Source organism: Bactrocera tryoni, chromosome 4, assembly GCF_016617805.1.
Source record: "Bactrocera tryoni isolate S06 chromosome 4, CSIRO_BtryS06_freeze2, whole genome shotgun sequence".
Classification (NCBI taxonomy): domain Eukaryota; kingdom Metazoa; phylum Arthropoda; class Insecta; order Diptera; family Tephritidae; genus Bactrocera; species Bactrocera tryoni.
Window position 1 is genome coordinate 2,378,271 of NC_052502.1, and position 20,156 is coordinate 2,398,426.

The following is a 20,156-nucleotide window of genomic DNA, read 5'->3' on the forward strand; positions in this document are numbered from 1 at the left end:
GGTTTTGACAGTATTTTGTGAACAACGTCAACGACGACGAAAAAAGTTTTGTTTTCCTTTTATTTTATGCAAAAGAATCAAATAAAATTTGTGTGTTGTATTTTTATAATTGGAAAGCATCCATGGACGAATGTTGCGTGATTTGAAACGAAAATAGAAAATTGCGTAAAAGTAACGGCTGTGACGGTGACAACGACGTCGGGTGCATGAAAAATTCTTGAGCTAAAAATTGAGATTTGTAGAATTCGTAAACGGTAACAATGATGACGGCAACGACAACTTAGTCGACGAATGAAAGATATCAAGAAAACCAAGCATAACAATAGAAGAAAAACTTCTGTATTAAAATTCAGAAATTCTTTATTCTTAGAATAAAGTAAATATATTTGATTTATAAATTTGACAGAACAACGGAGTACATTGAATATATAGAGGTGGCTAAAAGTTATGGCATTGGCTAGAAAATTGACCGCTAAAATATGTAAGTTTCAACCTTCCTTATGCAAACTTTATTTTTTGTGCGAAGGAACATTTTTTTAAATCTTCTCAATGGAACTCTGTCTCAAAATTTCTCTGTAGATGAGATAAAAGCTCATGACGGAAATGTTACCAGTCTAGACCTTGGAGAAACTGGGAGTGTTTTAGTAACTGGAGGGCAGGACCGAAATGTGAATTTGTGGGCAATCGGTCGGGAAGAGCTTTTCATGGTAAGTTATACGGTATATGTGGACTTCTGTCACTAATACACATGTTGTCATTCCAGTCCTTAACAGGACATAACAGGCCCATTGATTGTGTACGTTTTGCATATAATGACGATTTCGTGTATTCGGCGGACGATATTGGTATTATTAGGCGATGGGACTTAAACGCACAAACCATTTGTTCGACTTTGAATGGTCATATGAAAAGTGTACGAACTCTAGATTTTAATCCTTCTGGTGAATATGTGGTATCGGGCAGCAATGATACCACCGTCAGGTAAGCCTAAGCTTCTAACAATGTTAAATTTATTTTAGATGAGTAATATTTAAAATAACTTACACATCTGCATGTTTATTGTTTTACATATGGATTTTTTATCAACATGTGTATATATGTATCTAAGTAGAAACTTAATTCAGATACATACAAACATATGTTCAAAAAACAAAGAGGAATTTTACCCTTTTCGACTTTGTTTTGTTAGATTTTATATTTTAAACTCGAATCGCATTTCAATGAACTTTTGAGCTCAAACCAAAGCATTTCAATAGGTCGTGATTTGCGTAGGAGTTTTTCTTTTTTGTCAGCTTTGGTTTTATCAATGGTACATAGTGACACTATTTACCTTCGTTCGATGAAACTGCATTAAAAATAAGTTAATATATAATATGACTTTTATATCTATTTGTTAGGTTGTATAATAATTAATTACGGACTCACAACTTGTCATAACGCATCGTAAAAGCATAAAATCATAAATTTGTACACTTCTTTAAAAAAGTTATAACTTTATGAGACTATATGAAAACCCTAATAATCATAAGTTAGTTTGCCGAATTGTATTCATATTTGAAATAACTAGAAACCCACACGTTAAGGCTACTTCTATATCTTATAAAAGCGTACATGTAGCTTGGCTGCTGTCAATGCTTACCTACACATAAACACATCTACATTCATACATGTTATTCAGATTTTTGTAAATAAAAAAATTGAAGCAAATTTATTTATTGATGCTCAACGAATAATAGGCATGCATATTTGCGAACTTACATACATACATATATGTACATACATATATACATATGTACTTATGTGTATGTAATAGTTTTTATTCCGGTATTTTTTACAAGCATCGTATTCGTGGTTTCACTGGTATTTTATTGCTTAAGTTATAATTTAATAGCTTAATATGTACATATGTACGATATTATAACAATTAGAAAATTGAGTGTAACTGGTTTACAGACGATGAAGATGGAAGAAAGTTTTCTCTTTAACTTGTAAGGGGAATATGAATTTTTGTTCGTATGGAAAATTATATACTGACGAAAGTATGTACATATGCATATGACATTTAAAAAAGGCGATAAAGCCTGTTGCAAATTTGTAAATCGAAATTGGTTGATGTTCTTGAATTTGTCGAAAAAGAAATGTTCACGTCTTCTTTAAAGTATACACCCATCCAAGAATTGTTAATATTTTTGCAATAACAGTACAAAAGCTCTTCGTTGTTTTGGTTGAAATAAGATTTCGTTCGTTTTGTTTTCGTGGACTTGCTTTTTTTTAAGTAAAACTATCCACATATATTCTGATCATTTTGGAAGTAACTTTTTTCAATTAAACTAATTCCTAACTAGAATAAAACTGCAATCCTCTAATAGTTAACAAAATAATTTTATTTAAGTAATAAGAAAATACCCCTTTAAAAACCATAAAATATTATTGTGTTTTGAATCAAGTGAATATATGTTTTTCGAATCTTCACAATTTGGCCGCAATATCCTTTAGATCTACATATCCCCCAATAATTGCCTTCGTTCCAGTTTCCACGACGGTGGTAGTAAAGAGAACTCGTTTGCCTTCCTTCCACATGTCAATCTTAAGTGTTTGACCTGGTATAACAGGGGCCGAAAATCTTAACTTTACAGCTTTAAAAAGTGATACATTATTGTTGGCGTACTGTGCCAAAATCGCGCGTACTGAGAAACCCAATGAACATAGACCATGTAAAATTGGTGTCTTAAATCCGCCTAAAGCTGCGAAATCAGGATCAATATGTAGGGGATTTAAATCACCAGAGAGTCTGTACAAAGCGGCTTGGTCCGCTGTTGTTTTGTATTGACATGTGGCGTCTGGGCTCCGATTTGGTGGATTCACAATTGGTATAACTCCTTTTATCGGTGTCTTTTTTCCTCCAAAATTTCCAGCTCCAACTATGAAAGTGGAACTTTGGTTTTTAACTAAAAGTCGGCCACTTTCATCATATGTGTCAGTATTCGTTACAACAAGTGCGCCAGACCCCTTGTCCATAACATCAAATACTTTTCCGATAGTGGTAAGGGTTCCGCTTGTAGGAATGTCGTCACATATTTCCAAATATTGTTCTCCATGTAGAATATTTGATAGATGAGCCTTTCCTGAAGGTAATGCATTGCCTACAATATCAGTGGTCATACATAACATGAGACCTGGCAACACAAAATATGAAGGGATAGCCGAGAATTCGGGGTGATTTTCATATAGAAATTTGAGATCGTTTTCATTTTTGACACTGGCACCGATACCCAATGCGTAAAGAATCAAATCTTTGTTGCTATATTTAAAAGTATCTTCGTATCCTCCAAATTTGCCGTCTTTCAACTTTTCCAGAACTTCTAATAAAGAGCCAGAAGCCTGCCCGATTGTGTCCAAATGCTTGGCGTCTGTCATGTCAGTGATCTTTGCCCATACGCTTTGCACGTATTCTGGCGTTGTGGTAGTTTGATCAATAGATGTGCGCAATACACAACCCTTGCCACGTACAATATTTAGTTTTGTAGCCCAACCCGCAGCACTCTCAATATAGGATCCTAAAATAATGAAAATTCAAAATTTTGCACTTTATATTTATTATGTTCCAAGTCACTTACCGTTATCTTTGCAAGATTCGTGACACAAGTATACCACAACAGGTGCAATCAGGTGTGGTTTCAGCTCATTGAAAAGTATGTCTGGAAGGATGTCTTCGGTCATGCGACTAGCCGCAGTTGGAATGATAACATTGCAATGTATATTGTTTTTCTGGCCCTCAATGGCAACTGTGTTGGCCAAGCCAACCAGCCCCATTTTCGCAGCTGAATAGTTGGCTTGACCAAAATTACCATAAATTCCTGAATTTGATGAAGTCATAATGATCCGTCCGTAATTTTGTTTTCGCATATACGGCCAAGCGGCTTGTGTACACTTGAAACTGCCTTTTAAGTGGACTGCATTTATCAAATCCCAATCTAGATCGGAAGTCTTGGCAATGCTGCGATCGCGAAGAATTCCCGCATTATTCACTAGTATATCGACACGACCGAAATTGTTGATAGCTGTTTCTATGACCTTTGAACCGTCAACAACTGAATTGTAATCAGCAACCGCAGTGCCTCCTTGTGCACGAATCTCATCGACTACAATATCTGCGGCTCGTTTGGATGCTCCATCGCCGTGGAAACTACCACCTAAATCATTTACCACAACCTTCGCCCCTCGAGATCCAAAGAGCAGTGCATATTCACGACCAAGCCCAGAACCGGCACCCGTAACAACGGCAACTCGACCATCAAAACGTAATTTCTCGGCCATTTTACTCACGATCGCTTTTAGGTACTGTAATTCGCACTTGCCACTGGTAAACTGAAGCTGATTTCCACAACTGTGGAATTAAATTAACAATGCACATCTGATTAGTTTCACTTTGCAAAACAAAGTCCACCTCTCTTGAATGTGTGCATAATGATAAGGAACATCCGATAAATAAAACTACCTTTTTTATTACATATACATAAGACACATTCGTATGTTGGAGGCTTTCTACTGTGTGGAACAAAGTTCGAATGACTTTTAACTCACCTAAGTAAAATTCTGAAATATTTTAGTTTGTATATGTATACGTTAACGATGCACCGTGTTTTTTGATATTTACTTAATTGTTTTAGTAAACGTCATCGAATTTTGAAATCACGGCGAGTAAAAAATTTGCTGAACATGTATTTATCCAATAACCTTTGTTCATATTATGCATTCTCAATTCCGTTTAATGACATTTATCAGTTTCGTTTTTGTTTTATTGCTTATGGTTTGTGTGTTTGCTTAAATTCTCGCAACATACTGCGCACAATGTAAAGGCCAATTCACATAGCCATATGTTTAGACAGAAAAGTTCAATGTACGCTCTTGTAGGACGTGTTTTTGTGTTCACATAACATGTTTTTGTCGCGAAGCCCAGCAAAATATTGGACAACACTCATCTTTTTATGTTTTGTCAAGCAACAATCGCCATTTTTATTATAGAGAAACGCGGGGAAAAAAGCGTAAATTGTGGCATTTCCCTTCGTTGTTTAGTATTTTCTAACACGTCAAGCGTGGAAAATTGTACGTGAATAAGCCTTATTAGTTTTATCTGAGAACATAAAATAATAGTAATAATAATGAATGTAATTATAGAATATACAATATAATTACATTTTATTATAGTATATTCCCTGAATATATTCATCCAATGGTTTGGTATTGTCAGGTTTTGACAAAATTGCGAAAGAATTCAATTATGCGTTCACTTAGTTTTGCAAACATATCTTACAAATTAACGGATATACTATACTGCATAAGGCAACCGGAAGTTTTAAATTTTTATATTGGGTAAATGGGTTCAAAGTAGTATAGACCCGATTTGACCCTTTTTAGGCATAAGAACATTAGATGGAGATACTTAGTCTTATCAGAAATATAATATCTCCGAATTACAATAATAATATTAGACATATTATGTCTCACACATTGATCGATATTTTCTGTAAAAAGTTAGCCACATATACTGGGGTCCAAATTTTCGGTATTTGGTGGCTTCAAAAGTTGTGGCTCGAGTTTGACAATTTTTAGACTTGAGATGGCATACTATCTATTTCACATCGTAAGAAAATAATTTAAAGATAATGTTATCTCTCGAATTTAGTTAACAGTCACCATAAATTCGAGTAGAGATAAATCATTATCATTTACAATATACATATGTATGTATAACTCTCCATCTATCTCGATTAGTTTTAGTTGGTACAAACAACAGTTTCATGATACAGGGAGTGTGTACCAGATGACACCTGAACATGATCACGGCCACTTGATTGAACCAAATTAGTTACATAATATTCACATGACAAGTATACATATGTTACAGGTTGAAAATGGGGCTTATGGCAATATTTTTAATTCTTCTTCTTCTTCTTAATTGGCGTAGACACCGCTTACGCGATTATAGCCGAGCTAACAACAGCGCGCCAGTCGTTTCTCCTTTTCGCTACGTGGCGCCAATTGGATATTCCAAGCGTAGCCAGGTCCTTCTCCACTTGGTCCTTCCAACGGAGTGGAGGTCTTCCTCTTCCTCTGCTTCCCCGGCGGGTACAGCGTCGAATACTTTCAGAGCTGGAGTGTTTTCGTCCATTCGGACAACATGACCTAGCCAGCGTAGCCGCTGTCTTTTAATTCGCTGAACTATGTCAATGTCGTCGTATATCTCGTACAGCTCATCGTTCCATCGAATGCGATATTCGCCGTGGCCAACGCGCAAAGGACCATAAATCTTTCGCAGAACTTTTCTCTCGAAAACTCGCAACGTCGACTCATCAGTTGTTGACAACGTCCAAGCCTCTGCACCATATAGCAGGACGGGAATTATGAGCGACTTATAGAGTTTGGCTTTTGTTCGTCGAGAGAGGACTTTACTTTTCAATTGCCTACTCAGTCCGAAGTAGCACCTGTTGGCAAGAGTTATCCTGCGTTGGATTTCTAGGCTGACATTGTTGGTGGTGTTTACGCTGGTTCCAAGATAGACGAAATTATCTACGACTTCAAAGTTATGACTGTCAACAGTGACGTGAGAGCCAGAAGTCGCGAGTGCGACGACTGTTTGTTTGATGACAGGAGATATTTCGTCTTGCCCTCGTTCACTGCCAGACCCATTTTCTGTGCTTCCTTGTCCAGCCTGGAGAAAGCAGAACTAACGGCGCGGATGTTGAGGCCGATGATATCAATATCGTCGGCATACGCCAGCAGCTGTACACTCTTATAGAAGATGGTACCTTCTCTGTTTAGTTCTGCAGCTCGTACTATTTTCTCCAGAAGCAGGTTGAAGAAGTCGCACGATAGGAGTCGCCTTGTCTGAAACCTCGTTTGGTATCGAACGGCTCGGAGAGGTCCTTCCCGATCCTGACGGAGCTTTTGGTGTTGCTCAACGTCAGTTTACACAGCCGTATTAGTTTTGCGGGGATACCAAATTCAGACATTGCGGCATAAAGGCAGCTCCTTTTCGTGCTGTCGAAAGCAGCTTTGAAATCGACGAAGAGGTGGTGTGTGTCGATTCTCCCTTTCACGGGTCTTTTCAAGATTTGGCGCATGGTGAATATCTGGTCGGTTGTTGATTTTCCAGGTCTGAAGCCACACTGATAAGGTCCAATCAGTTTGTTGACGGTGGGCTTTAATCTTTCACACAATACGCTCGATAGAACCTTATATGCGATGTTGAGGAGGCTAATCCCACGGTAGTTGGCGCAGATTGTGGGTCTCCTTTTTTATGGATTGGGCATAGCACGCTTAAATTCCAATCGTTGGGCATGCTTTCGTCCGACCATATTTTACAAAGAAGCTGATGCATGCTCCTTATCAGTTCTTCGCCGCCGTGTTTGAATAGCTCGGCCGGCAATCCGTCGGCCCCTGCCGCTTTGTTGTTCTTCAGGCGGGCAATTGCTATTCGAACTTCTTCATGGTCGGGTAATGGTACGTCTGCTCCATCGTCATCGATTGGGGAATCGGGTTCTCCTTCTCCTGGTGTTGTGCGTTCACTGCCATTCAGCAGGCTGGAGAAGTGTTCCCTCCATAATTTAAGTATACTCTGGGCATCAGTGCCTAGATCACCTTTGGGGGTTCTACAAGAGTATGCTCCGGTCTTGAAACCTTCTGTAAGCCGCCGCATTTTTTTTCTGTCGGCCAGCTTATCAAGCTCTTCATACTCACGCATTTCGGCCTCTTTCTTTTTCTGTCTGCAGATGCGTCTCGCTTCCTTCTTCAATTCTCGGTATCTATCCCATCCCGCACGTGTTGTGGTCGATCGTAACGTTGCGAGGTAGGCAGCCTGTTTTCTCTCCGCTGCGGCGCGGCACTCCTCGTCGTACCAGTTGTTCTTTTGCACTTTCCGAAAACCAAGGGTTTCGGATGCAGCTGTACGTAAGGAGTTTGAAATGCCGTCCCACAGTTCCCTTATACCGAGTTGTTGATGAGTGCTCTCAGAGAGCAGGAGTGCAAGCCGAGTAGAAAATCGTTCGGCAGTCTGTTCTGATTGCAGCTTTTCGACGTCGAACCTTCCTTGTGTTTGTTGGCGTGCGTTTTTTGCTGCACAGAGGCGGGTGCGAATCTTGGCTGCAACAAGATAGTGGTCCGAGTCGATGTTAGGACCTCGGAGCGCACGCACATCTAAAACACTGGAGACGTGTCTTCCGTCTATCACAACATGATCGATCTGGTTGGTAGTTTTTCGATCCGGAGACAGCCAAGTTGCTTGATGAATTTTTTTTTGCTGGAATCTAGTACTACAGATAACCATATTTCGGGACCCGGCGAAGTCGATCAGCCTCAACACATTTGGGGATGTTTCCTCGTGGAGGCTGAATTTACCGACCGTAGTGCCAAAGATACCTTCTTTGCCCACCCTGGCGTTGAAGTCGCCAAGCACGATTTTGACATCGTGGCGGGGGCATCTCTCATAAGTGCGTTCCAAGCACTCATAAAGGCATCTTTGGTCACATCGTCCTTCTCATCCGTCGGAGCGTGGGCGCAGATCAGCGATATGTTGAAGAACCTCGCTTTGATGCGGATTGTGGCTAGACGTTCATTCACCGGAGTGAATGATAGTACTCAACGACGGAGTCTCTCTCCCACCACGAATCCCACACCAAACTTGCGCTCCTTTATATGGCCACTGTAGTAAATGTCACAAGGACCTACTCATCTCTGTCCTTGTCCCGTCCATCGCATTTCTTGGACGGCGGTGATGTCAGCCTTTGTTTTTACGAGGACATCAACCAGCTGGGCAGCGGCACCTTCCCAATTAAGGGACCGGACATTCCAGGTGCATGTCCTTAATTCGTAGTCCTTCTTTCGTTTTCCATGGTCGTCATCAAAAGGGGGGTCTCTCATCCGAGGCTGCTGTTGGTTTTTCATTGGGGTGAGCTTTTTACGTGGCGGGTCCCAAACCCAGCGCACAACCCTTTGCAGGGGTGTTTCGCCTTCTCACTTTAGCTCACCTTCGAACGGATGTTCTTAGGCTACCCAGAGGATACTTGGTCAAAGACCGGAAGTCGTGAGCTGCTTCAGTCATATGGAAAAGAATCGTTTCTGGCCACTCCCAAGTGAATGGCGATCAGAGAACTTTCCTCACTTGCGTGAACTTCTACACATGACCCCATCCTCCTCATTAATTATTTAATTACAATAGAGAAATCAAGCATAAATGATGAGCTACAAATATCTAAATACAATGTGTGTCTTAATAAAATGTCTCTTTTATGACTAAAGACGGGTTTTGGTACTCAAAATAATTTCGATTAACTACTCCTAGCCCAAATATAATATAATTATCTATAATGTAAAAAAATATTATTCTTTGCAGGTTGTGGGATGTTAAAAATCAAAATAGATGCATTAAAATTTATCGGGGCCATATCGCTCAGGTTAACTCGGTAAAGTTTTCGCCAGATGGGTTGTGGATTGCATCTGCTGGCACAGAAGGATCCATAATCATCTGGGATATACGAAAAAGTAAACAAATTATGGAGTTTAGTGAGCACCCTCCAGCAGCTGCCATTACTTGCATCCAATTCCATCCGTTTGAGTTCCTATTAGCAGTTGGGCGCGTCGACGGCACCATTAGCATATATGATTTGGAAAGTCAATCGCGTATATCACAAACAGAAACAGAAAGTCAATTTTATGGTCATCCAATAAAGTGCATAACTTTCAGGTTAGAGAGTTGTGTTATAAGATTTTATAGACCTAATAGTATATACCCTTTCTGTTTTAGTGAGAATGGAGAATGTCTCTTCGTGGGCACAGCAGCAGGTATTTCTGTGATCGGTTGGGAACCAGATCGCGAATTCGATCACATAATATCAACCTGGACAGCGTTAGGCGATATGAAGGTGGTTAATCGAAAGTTGGTATGTCGACTTCCTCAATTTGTTGAATATTATCTTCTGTAAATATTATGGTTATTTCTTAGATATGTGGTTCATATGAACAAAGCCTTGTTTCCATCAATGCACTTAGCATTGATCGCGTATTTCCATTTTACAATCCAACCAATTCAACGCCCACCGCTTTCAGTCATAACTCTACTACACGCAAGAGCTTCTCGCGTGGTAGCCAGAAGTTAAGATTGTCAATCACTGGCCCAAAAACATCGCGACTAGTAGAAGAGAATGAAGATAACAGAAGTCCCAGTATTGATGGCCATTCATCCCCAAATTTAAGTCTTGAGTTGGTTGACGAATCCTTGCTGGATACCACATGTCCTCCTCCACCACCAGCGCCAGCTATAACGTCATTAAATGGCGTGAATACTAATATTGTCAATAGTAACTCCTTGCATTTTGACTCTTCATATAGAGGAATGACATCTATGACGCATAAGTCCAACACTTCTCCTCCATATAATTTTCCGTCGATGGCATCCAGCACTGGGTACAGTTCATTCAGTGGCAACGGTCACTGCTCGTTGAATTTCGATGGACCTAGTTCGTTAAAAATGCCCGGAGAACGTGATATTTATCTCCACATGCCATTGGGGAACTCATTTGCAAATGACATTGAATATAATTTAAATGAAAGTAATCCGCCCGTAATATCAAACTATGACCACACAGAGCTGGTCGAAGACTTTCCGGTGAATCAAAACATTCATCAACAGCCAAATGGACCAAATTCAGTGAGTTCAACCACCGCGTCAATGGGGCCTGCCCAAGCGATTCCGGCGTTTAAGGGTCCCAAATCGAAAGCAACAACCAGCGCACAAAAACGTAGCACGCAAATAGCAATATCAACTAGTGGCAAATCACACATGAACTCCTCCCACCAGCATCGTAGCAAGTTGTCGCAAGTGTCGTCGGTGAGTTCTACAGAGCTGCATAAATTAGATGACAATATGCCATTGAAGAAGTCATCTTCGTCGCATTACATAAACAAGACGAAGCGCGGAAACGAAACGCAATCAAATCTCAACAAAGAGAACGCAAGAAATAAGAATATAAGTGTGCAAATCTACGCAAAGCCGCCAACGCGCTCACGCACTACCCTGGAGCTGCGCTCGCCACAACGTCAAGCTGTTTCTGCAGCGGTGGCTGCTCAAAGACAATCTAACGTAAGTTCAGTTCAAACGATCATTTATATCCGATTAACAACAACAATTATCTGTTGTAGAGATTTTCAAGTTACGTTGCAGATGGCAGCACAATCCCTAATGTAAGATTGTGTAAAGGCATTTGTTCAATATGTAAATAAATACCGTTAATGCATAATTTTTGTAGATACCTGTCAACGCTCGGCCGGATCCAGTGTTACTAACACAAGGGAACTTGAACCAAAAGAGTTTTGGCAACCATCAAAATATAGATGATAGTTTAGAGATACAAATACTGCTGGCGTCGCATGAACAAATCTTTCAAGAGCTAAGCAACAGAAATGCAACTCTGCAGCTGATACGGAATTCTACAAGGTAATATATTAATTATTATATTGAATGTTCTTTAGTTATGATTCCGGTATATTTGGTATTATGAAGGTCTCATGACGTCATTGGTGCTTTGAAGCAAGCTATCAAGACAGGACGAACTGTGTTCGTCGATCTTTTAGGCGCTATAATGGAAAAAACGTAAGTGTAACCAAACATTGGACAATAAAGTAAATATGAATTAAATTGATACTATTTGTGTGCACGTAGCTCGTCGTGGAACTTAGATTTGTGTCTTCTGTTACTACCGGAAATCTATGAACTGTTGCAAAGCCCACACAAGTTGTAAGTAACCTCGTGTTCAAATTAACAAATGACTTTCTGCTATGTTCATTCGAAATATCGTTTGTTGGTTAATTTTAGTCATTACACGCGCGGCTGTGACACGCTTCGAGTGATTCTTTCGAATTTCTTGCCGATTATACAAGACAATATAGATCCCTGGTCGAATAGTTTGGGAGTCGATGTTTCGCGAGAAGAGCGTCACCGCAAATGCATCGAGTGTCAGCACTGGTTGCTACAGATACGCAATTTGCCAGAAAGTAACCATTTCGGCAGCACTTTGTCCCAATTGCAAAACATGATCGTTAATATTTAATGGAACATTTTGGTCTACCGATTCCACCTTACACGTTTCCACACATATGTTTTGTGTTGTTTATATTTCAGTTTACCAGTAGCCACTTTGGCTCCGTTCACTACATATATACATTTAATGTCCACCTTTATATTCATTAGTTATGGTGTCGAAATTGTTAATAATTTATTGTTAGGTTCGTAAAGATTTAAATCACTGCATATTTCATGTAACATTTATGTTTCAAACTAGTACTAACAGTATTTTAAGTTGCATGTGTGTTTGTATTCTCAACATTTTGTTGACCGTTTTCTGATACAAATATAAAGTAACAACATATAACAAGAAAAACTGTTAGAAAATTCACCTATCGCTATTGATTTGTTTTTATAATAAAATGTTCTTGCAAAACACTGCAAATTACAATAATAAGAAAACGCGTATCCACATACTTTGTAAAAAGTTCGAACACATACACACATACATATGTATATATACATAATTAATTAGCGGACGCAATTTGATTTAAGCATGATTGTGAGACAAGGGCTCAGTAATTATTATGCGTGATCGTAAACGTACTTACATTTTTAAAATAACATAAATATATTATAGACATTCATTCGAGCTAGTTTTTCTAAACAAAAACCCTATGAGTTAAAATTGAGAAACCAAATTTTTTCCCAAAACGAAAAAAACAAGATAATTAAAAACATTCCCCCAGTAATTAGAGAATGAAGAAAGTAACATAGCAATTGTGTGAGCCATTACAAGCTTCAATGCACATATTTTCGTTAATTTAAATCCATTTCGTTATTGGAAAGTGCCTTTTAGGAGGAGGAGGAGGAAGCGCACTGAAACCCCGTCGGTAGGATGACAGTAGAGACATACTTTTTAAAAGTATAAACAGTAGTGCTTTTAAGGCAAAAGTAAATATAAAACTCAGTCCAAAAGAAAAGATGTACATACATATAACTGAGAATTTTTATGAACTTCATATTTTTATACAAGAAAGTGGCAGAACTGAAAATAGGTCCGCAATTTTAATGTAAAAATCATGATAATAATAGAAGCTAAGACGGCAATTTTTTTACGATATTACGATAATAAGTACAGATTGTGAGTTACAAGCGAGCCGAGGGACAGCTGAAAAAAAGGAGAAAGTGCGATAAGAGCATCTTGATTTGAAATTCGCTTTTGTTTCTTATAAAAAGTGTTTAGGGTGTAAATAACTACATAAAAAGCAAGACAAGAATAAATAATTATATTTATATCGTAAGAGTAATTCAACTTCCTTCCATTAATAATTCGGCTAGGCGGATTGAAACGTAAATTATGACAATGAACAAATGTTTTGTACTCTAGTTGTAACTGGAGCGCATCTGTAGCTGCACTCACTCTAAGTACATACACATAGTACGCATATATTTACAAAATAAGCATCGAACTTTGAAATTATTTTTGTACGAATAGTAGATGGGATATATATATACATATATATACTACATATATGTATATGTGTATATAATTAATAAAGTAAAAAATCGTGAGGCTTTGCGCACGTTCATGATCACATATCACTATTTCTAACACCATTGCTGCAATCAGTACTACTCCCTTCTTATGGAAATACACAAACATACATATATCGCTCACCACTCGCTGAATGCTATTATCATCTAACTGGTCATCTAAGCTTAAGTAAGAGATTTCCGCTCTCCACTCACGATCACTTTGAACGCATGTAGAAAATAGTACGCATTCACCTAGAATATATAAGGTTATTTCACCGCTACAGGAAACTATTTTATACAATTTATGACGAGCAATATGCAAGCAAATGAAGGCATGTTTTGAATATTAACTATTTTTTAACAAAGTTCAAACTTATCCAATCCGATTATTTATTACATAATAAGACGATTTGCATTTTCAATTCACCAGGCTTATACGCAAACGAATGTATGTATATGCATTTTTACTACCAATTTTTAAGCTTAGCGATAAGCTCAACCGACAAATTCGACCAACAGTTTTAGAATATAGGCAAAATAAAAAGCGCACGATTTGATTACGTCACCAATGTCGTCGTTTAATAACCTAGTATATTCACTATAAGTAAACTATTTATACTAAATGTATGTGATTAGCTATATTTTAAAAAGTCCACATAAACGTAGCCTTGTTTTAAGATTCACAACTGAATAATATACTAATTTTAAAATATTTCCTCAGTTAATTTATGTTTAAAAATATTTTAATTTTTATTAATTGAAACTTATCCATTGCAAGAAAATAAAAATAAAACAAATGTTTTGTATATCTTGAACTGTTTGAATTTACACTCTGGTTAGGGAACACTTGAAATTAAATATATTGAAGAGGGCCAACTCGAATAAAATTGCTCTGAATAATGTTTGTTACAATAAATCACTTACAAATTCTCCAAAGTAGAAGGACCAAAACCCTTTAAAGAGCAGTGTTGAACCAATCCATTTCTATATTTATACCTGGCTCTACCCCCACTAAATGCGTGATGGAATGATGTTTAGAAAGATGGATTTGATAATTTTGAAGAATTTATTAAAAAACTAAATAATTTTTTTTTTCTTATTTTCAATACACATATGTATATTTGAGTGGGTTGATTTATAGGTGCCACTTTGCCTAAGAAACTATGGGTTTAAACCCTATTTCGAGCCAGTCATTTTCAAAGTGTAATTTAGCTTTAAGGGGTTGTAAAAATTTGTTCACACATATTTGGGATAAAGGAATGGAATTTTGCTAATTATTTGTCGGAATCATTCGGATCGGATTATCCAGCACTTATTTAACAAGTAATGAAGAGACCAAACATTTCATACTCTTGCAACTTGCAAGATTAAAGTTATTGATTGTATGGGGTCTAGGAGAAGTATTCTCTCGATTTTCTGCTTTATTCTAAGTACAAATATGCACCTTTATAAGAAAGACATACAGTCTCAATTTTATTAAGATAACTCACGATATGCGGTATAAAGTCACCCGGAAGTTCGAAAATCTTCATAGTAGGTACATACATATATAAGGGCTAAGGGAAGTATTGACCTGATTCAATCCATTTTTGACACACCTAAATTCCACTATCAGGAAAGGATTCTTTCCGAATTTCAGTTATGTATCTCACACATTTTCCGATATTTTCGATAAACAGTCAACTATAGGCACTGAGTTCACATAGTGAGAGCCTAGGGGCTTGAGCAGTTTTGGTTCGATTCCGGCAATTTTTAGTCATAAGGTGGCACACCCCAAATGCATTATTCGTGCAAAGTCTTAACCTGATATAGTAATTCAGTCTCGATTTGTATACTGGAAAGTGGAAGATTCAAATGAAATTTAAAACTGTTTTATATGGGAAGAAGGCATACAGCCGATTTTGATTTTTTTCAAACTGCAACATAAGAAAAAATCACGTAGTAAATTTGGTTGAAATCGGTCGGGCGGGTCTCGAAATTTGTGATTTCACTTAAGTGGGTGGTACCACGCCCATCTTCCAATTTGGCTATGGCTCCTTTGAAGGTCTCTTATATCATCCTAGGGGTAAAATTTAGTTATTATTTTATCTGGTTTTTAGTAGATCTTAATTGTTCTGTTATATGGGGAATAAGCGGGGTTATCAACCGATTTTATCATTTCCCAACTGTCGGTAGGAGTTCTTATAATATTTGAGCTAGGCGAATTTGGTTGTTATGGTTTAAGAAATATATACATTAAACTTATTACAGGGCGGGGCCCAGCGCATCTATGTACTATTTTTCTAAGGAACGCACATGCCAATTTTCATCAGATATCTCAAGTTTTTACTCAAGTTACAGTTTTCATGGACGGACGGACAGTCTTGTCATCCTGAACATTTATATACACATTATCCTATATCTATCTCGATTACTTTTAGATATTACTAAAACCGTTAGGTGAAAAAACTATTATACTTTGTATCAACCTGTTACAAGCGTATAAATACTTAAGAGCACATAATTTTGCGGAATTGTCCTCTAATATACAAGGTGCGTTCCAAAGTAAATAGGACTTTTTGAATCTAGCGCCCCCTGGTGGCGCCATCTATATGTCGACTGGTGCGTTAGAATATCTGCTACATTTATCAATTGTCCAGTGAGAACTTCATGACATTTTATTGTTTGGAAGTGAAGTTATTCGGTTTAAGTGTCTGTATGTTTGCGTTATCGGTGCGAAAATGAGCTTCGAACAAAGAGCCAACATTAAATTTTGTTTTAAAATTTGTAAAACTTTTACCGAAACGTTTATGGCGATCCTATCCTATCTCGTAGCAGATTGCACGAGTGGTTTCAACGTTTTCAAAGTGGTCGTGAGGACATAAATGACGATCAACACGTGGGCCAATCAAAATCCGCCATCACCGGAAATTCCATCGAAACTGTGCGTGAATTCATCAAAAATCAGCCGAAATCATCATCGAAATTCATGGAAATGGAATTGAACATCTCCAAAACATTGATTTATTGCATTTTGACCGAACATTTTGTTCCGCACAAATTGACTGACGACCAAAAATTGCTCAGAATCCATCATTCGATCGACGCTTGTGACCATTATTTGACCAAAAATCACATTTTAAGCATTAACCACTCCCCGTTTTCACCTGATATGGCACCGTGCCTTTTCGGAAAAATGCATTTGGCTATGAAAAGACAGCGTTATGCAGACGTAGAGGCCATTCAAAAGGCTTGCACCGGCATACTGGCGGCCACACCGGCCAACGAGCTAAAACACTCGTTTGACATGCTTTTGGACCGTGCAAAAAGCTGTACTGAAGCAGAAGGAGACTATTTTGAATAAAATAAATTGACCATTTGTTCTGTTTTTTTTAAGTCCTGTGTACTTTGGAATACACCTTGTATACTTATTTTTATAGAAAAAATCGACCGGCCGTAACATATGTACATACATAAATATGTACATACCTGTACATGCAAATAATAATGTAAATGTCTTGTAGTCAAAGAATAAAAAATTATCGGGAAATACTCAATGGCGCAATGGCTTGAGAGTAATTACCCTCAACTACGTATTACGTAACTAAGAAAGTATTGCCCCATAGGCGCTTCATGGATCATGGATCTTTTGGTGGGAGAATTCAGAATAATATATACAACAACAATGCGGAGTGGATATAAAAAAGCGCAATAATAATATAAAACACTGAAAAAGTACGTAGGCAAAGCTATTTAATTACCGTTAACGATCCGAAATGGTCACAGAGAAAAGTGTGAACCTACGAATATATTGGTATACATATGTAAATAGTATATTCGTGTGTGCATTGTAATTTAAATGAAGGTGAAAAGAGCTGTGATGACCTGGAAGTGCACAAGCACTTGTACACGGGTGCTCTGAGCTCTTTGGAAAGTGAAATATGCGCCAATTAACCTTTTTATTTACACTTCAAAATATGAGCAGAAGCAGCTCTTTTAATGAGCCATAATATCACCTTAACAACCGCAGACATGGGAGGCTGCTTCAATTGTCATCAGTCTTAGCCGTCTTCCGCCGCTTGGCTGTGTGAGCAAACTCCGCAGTACGAAGAGCAACGTGAACGCGGCACGATATGTCAATATTCGAGTCCGAGATTTGATAAACGTTTAGTGATTAAGAAGCGCAGACACTCTTCGAGTTAACGGCAGCATTTACCTCATTTATAATTTTCGACTACCGTTATGGTTTCTAAAACAAGAATACTCAGAATATGGTTAGCAGTTTTTGTTGTTTCCGTTGTTTACAAATTTCCTAAAACTGCGGCAAAATTAAGCATGGGAATGTTTTCCGGCGCGGCACCAGATCTTCCCTTTGGCGTGATTCAACAATTGCAGTTGGAACAAAAAGCACACAGCCATCGTCGAAACTCCTTGAAGAGTGTCAAAGGTATTGCAGCAGAAAAGCTCTTTATGTTTCCTCCAATGCCGTATCAAGATCCAATGTTTGGTCAAACGCGGAGGACGTCCATTAACTTCCCTCGCTATAATTACATCAATCCAAAAAGTAGATTGTCAACTTTACGAAAGCAGTCGATTTTGCCGCTTTCCCAGCAGAATATCCAGTTATTTCACTTGTACGATGATGAAGGTGAGCACATGTTGGATTTGAAAGTAGACAAGACTCAACATCGTCCTTCTGCTGAACCTAAACGCTCGACGAATAGGCGAAAGACTGTCCTGTATCCCAAGCAATCAAGCGAAAGCTTCAAACGAATTCATCACTACTGGTTATACATATGATGGTGCGCCACATAAGATCTCTTCAGTTTTTCGAGAACAGTCTCACTGACGATAGACGTATTACTTCAAATTTAATATAAAAAAGTGTTGTAATTATTTATAAAATGTATTATGTATATTGGACTTAAATAGTTATGCAATTATAAATTAAAAACTCATTTAATTTGATGTCGAATTCTAATTTAAAAATAACACCATTAGTGACACCCTTAACCACTTTGTGTTATGCAACATCTGAAAGACTACCATCAGACTTGTAACCGCCGAATTTGTTTTCATAACCGTCAAACTCGGTTTTAGCAAAGTTAAAGCCACCGTATTCGTGATAACCGTGACTATAATCCTCGCCTTGGTGTCCAATATATTCTCCGTATGCACCAAATTGGTTGTGATCGGTGTTATCTCCATGATCAATATGAGTGTTAAAAATATTAAATTCTCCTTGATTGTCTTCGTGATGGTCTGAATGGTTTTCTCCAAAATGAGTTGAATGTTGTTCGCCAGCATCGTAATTGCTTTGACCGGCACTGATCCCACTGAAACCTCCGTGCGCTCCGAATTCATCGTCTCCCTCTTCTCCATGTATAGCTTTTGTTGCTTTGAATTCTAGTGGCTCACTGAATACTTCTATAGTCTCATGATGAACATGATCATTGGGACCAACATGGGGTTGGAGTGTTCTAAAAGACCCAAGTCCTCCAGTTCTAGCTGCTTCGTGAATAACTTTCTCCGTATGGTGCTCACGGCTATGCCCACTGAAGTCACTACTATCACCGGGAATACCATACCAACCAGTGCTAGAGGCTCCTTTACTTGCCAATACACCGGCATCTTCAATAAATCTTGTATATTTGCTGTAATCGTCTTGACTATCCAAACCAATGTGTTCATCAGATTGCCTTTCTTCCTGCATCACTTCGGTAATTGGTTTGCCATTTCCAAAGGCTCCACCGTAATCACCATTTACGTCGGTGCTCTTATAGTCTGTGGTCAATGACCTTTCTCCATCTTCTTGGTTCACTTCATGCCAATTGTTTCCACTGAAATCGCCTTTAAAGTCGATTTCTTCATTGAGAGCACTTCCGGGGAGGGTGTATCCACTGTTGACTGAGGCCACAAACATACACAGGACATAGGCAAAGACCTGAAATTTAACACTATGCAAGATCAAATGGTCCTGAACGACGAGTTATTTTATGTAACAAACCTTCATATCGACAGGCCCTTAATCGGATTATAATTAGGTGAAGTGTTGAAGTTGAAGAAGTGAGACTGTGCGCAGAACTGCAAAAGGTTTTATACACCTTTCCATTTATATAACTAAAATGGAACGAAGCTCGGAAGGCCACGGAATTTATTGATGACATTCTCGCCGCACATATGTTGGTACATACATACGGGCATTTTCTGCATAGAAATCAAAGCTATTCATACATTAGTGTTTCGAAATCGTTTTGAATACCCTTTGTGAAAAGTCATCCTATTTATCGAGACACAAAAGTTAAACAACAATAAACTGGCGCGAGTATGCAAATATGCAGCGAATGGTGTTATTGGGGAACCGCATATCGGTTAGCCCACATTATCTGTAACAATAGCTAAATATTATCTTAGTTGTATGACAATAGATTCGTCTGCATTGATGCGCATTTATATTTATTTTTTACACAATATACTATAGATGCATTTGTATACAATTTGGAAATGCTCCATAAATGTGTGTCTCTCAAGGCGTTCGGTACAAGTCGCCCAAACACCTGTCCGTGAGAAATACTACATA

The 20,156-nt window shown here is 38.2% G+C and overlaps 3 protein-coding genes across 4 annotated transcripts; 1 reads left to right on the forward strand and 2 right to left on the reverse strand.

Annotated features, from left to right (window-relative positions):
* Nucleotides 1–25: 25 nt before the first annotated feature.
* Nucleotides 26–12,515, forward strand: LOC120773366 (katanin p80 WD40 repeat-containing subunit B1). Of its 2 annotated transcripts, XM_040102191.1 has the most exons (11): nt 26–481; nt 580–707; nt 764–981; nt 9,392–9,742; nt 9,803–9,938; nt 10,001–11,137; nt 11,197–11,238; nt 11,304–11,491; nt 11,558–11,647; nt 11,717–11,791; nt 11,870–12,515. In XM_040102191.1, exons 1-11 carry the CDS (start codon nt 448–450, stop codon nt 12,102–12,104), a joined length of 2,634 nt encoding a protein of 877 aa, XP_039958125.1. In that variant the 5' UTR covers nt 26–447; the 3' UTR covers nt 12,105–12,515. The 2 variants fall into 2 exon arrangements, with proteins under 2 accessions (XP_039958125.1, XP_039958126.1); XM_040102192.1 differs by lacking the exon at nt 11,197–11,238.
* LOC120773367 (peroxisomal multifunctional enzyme type 2) lies at nt 2,364–4,725 on the reverse strand. The gene is made up of 3 exons (XM_040102193.1): nt 4,585–4,725; nt 3,618–4,387; nt 2,364–3,557 (listed from the first exon to the last, which is right to left on the reverse strand). Exons 2-3 carry the CDS (start codon nt 4,315–4,317, stop codon nt 2,470–2,472), a joined length of 1,788 nt encoding a protein of 595 aa, XP_039958127.1. The 5' UTR covers nt 4,318–4,387; nt 4,585–4,725; the 3' UTR covers nt 2,364–2,469.
* A 6,084-nt stretch (nt 12,516–18,599) lies between the features above and the next one.
* Nucleotides 18,600–19,654, reverse strand: LOC120773574. Its single transcript, XM_040102558.1, has 2 exons — nt 19,584–19,654; nt 18,600–19,520 (listed from the first exon to the last, which is right to left on the reverse strand). Exons 1-2 carry the CDS (start codon nt 19,587–19,589, stop codon nt 18,600–18,602), a joined length of 927 nt encoding a protein of 308 aa, XP_039958492.1. The 5' UTR covers nt 19,590–19,654.
* Nucleotides 19,655–20,156: the final 502 nt, after the last annotated feature.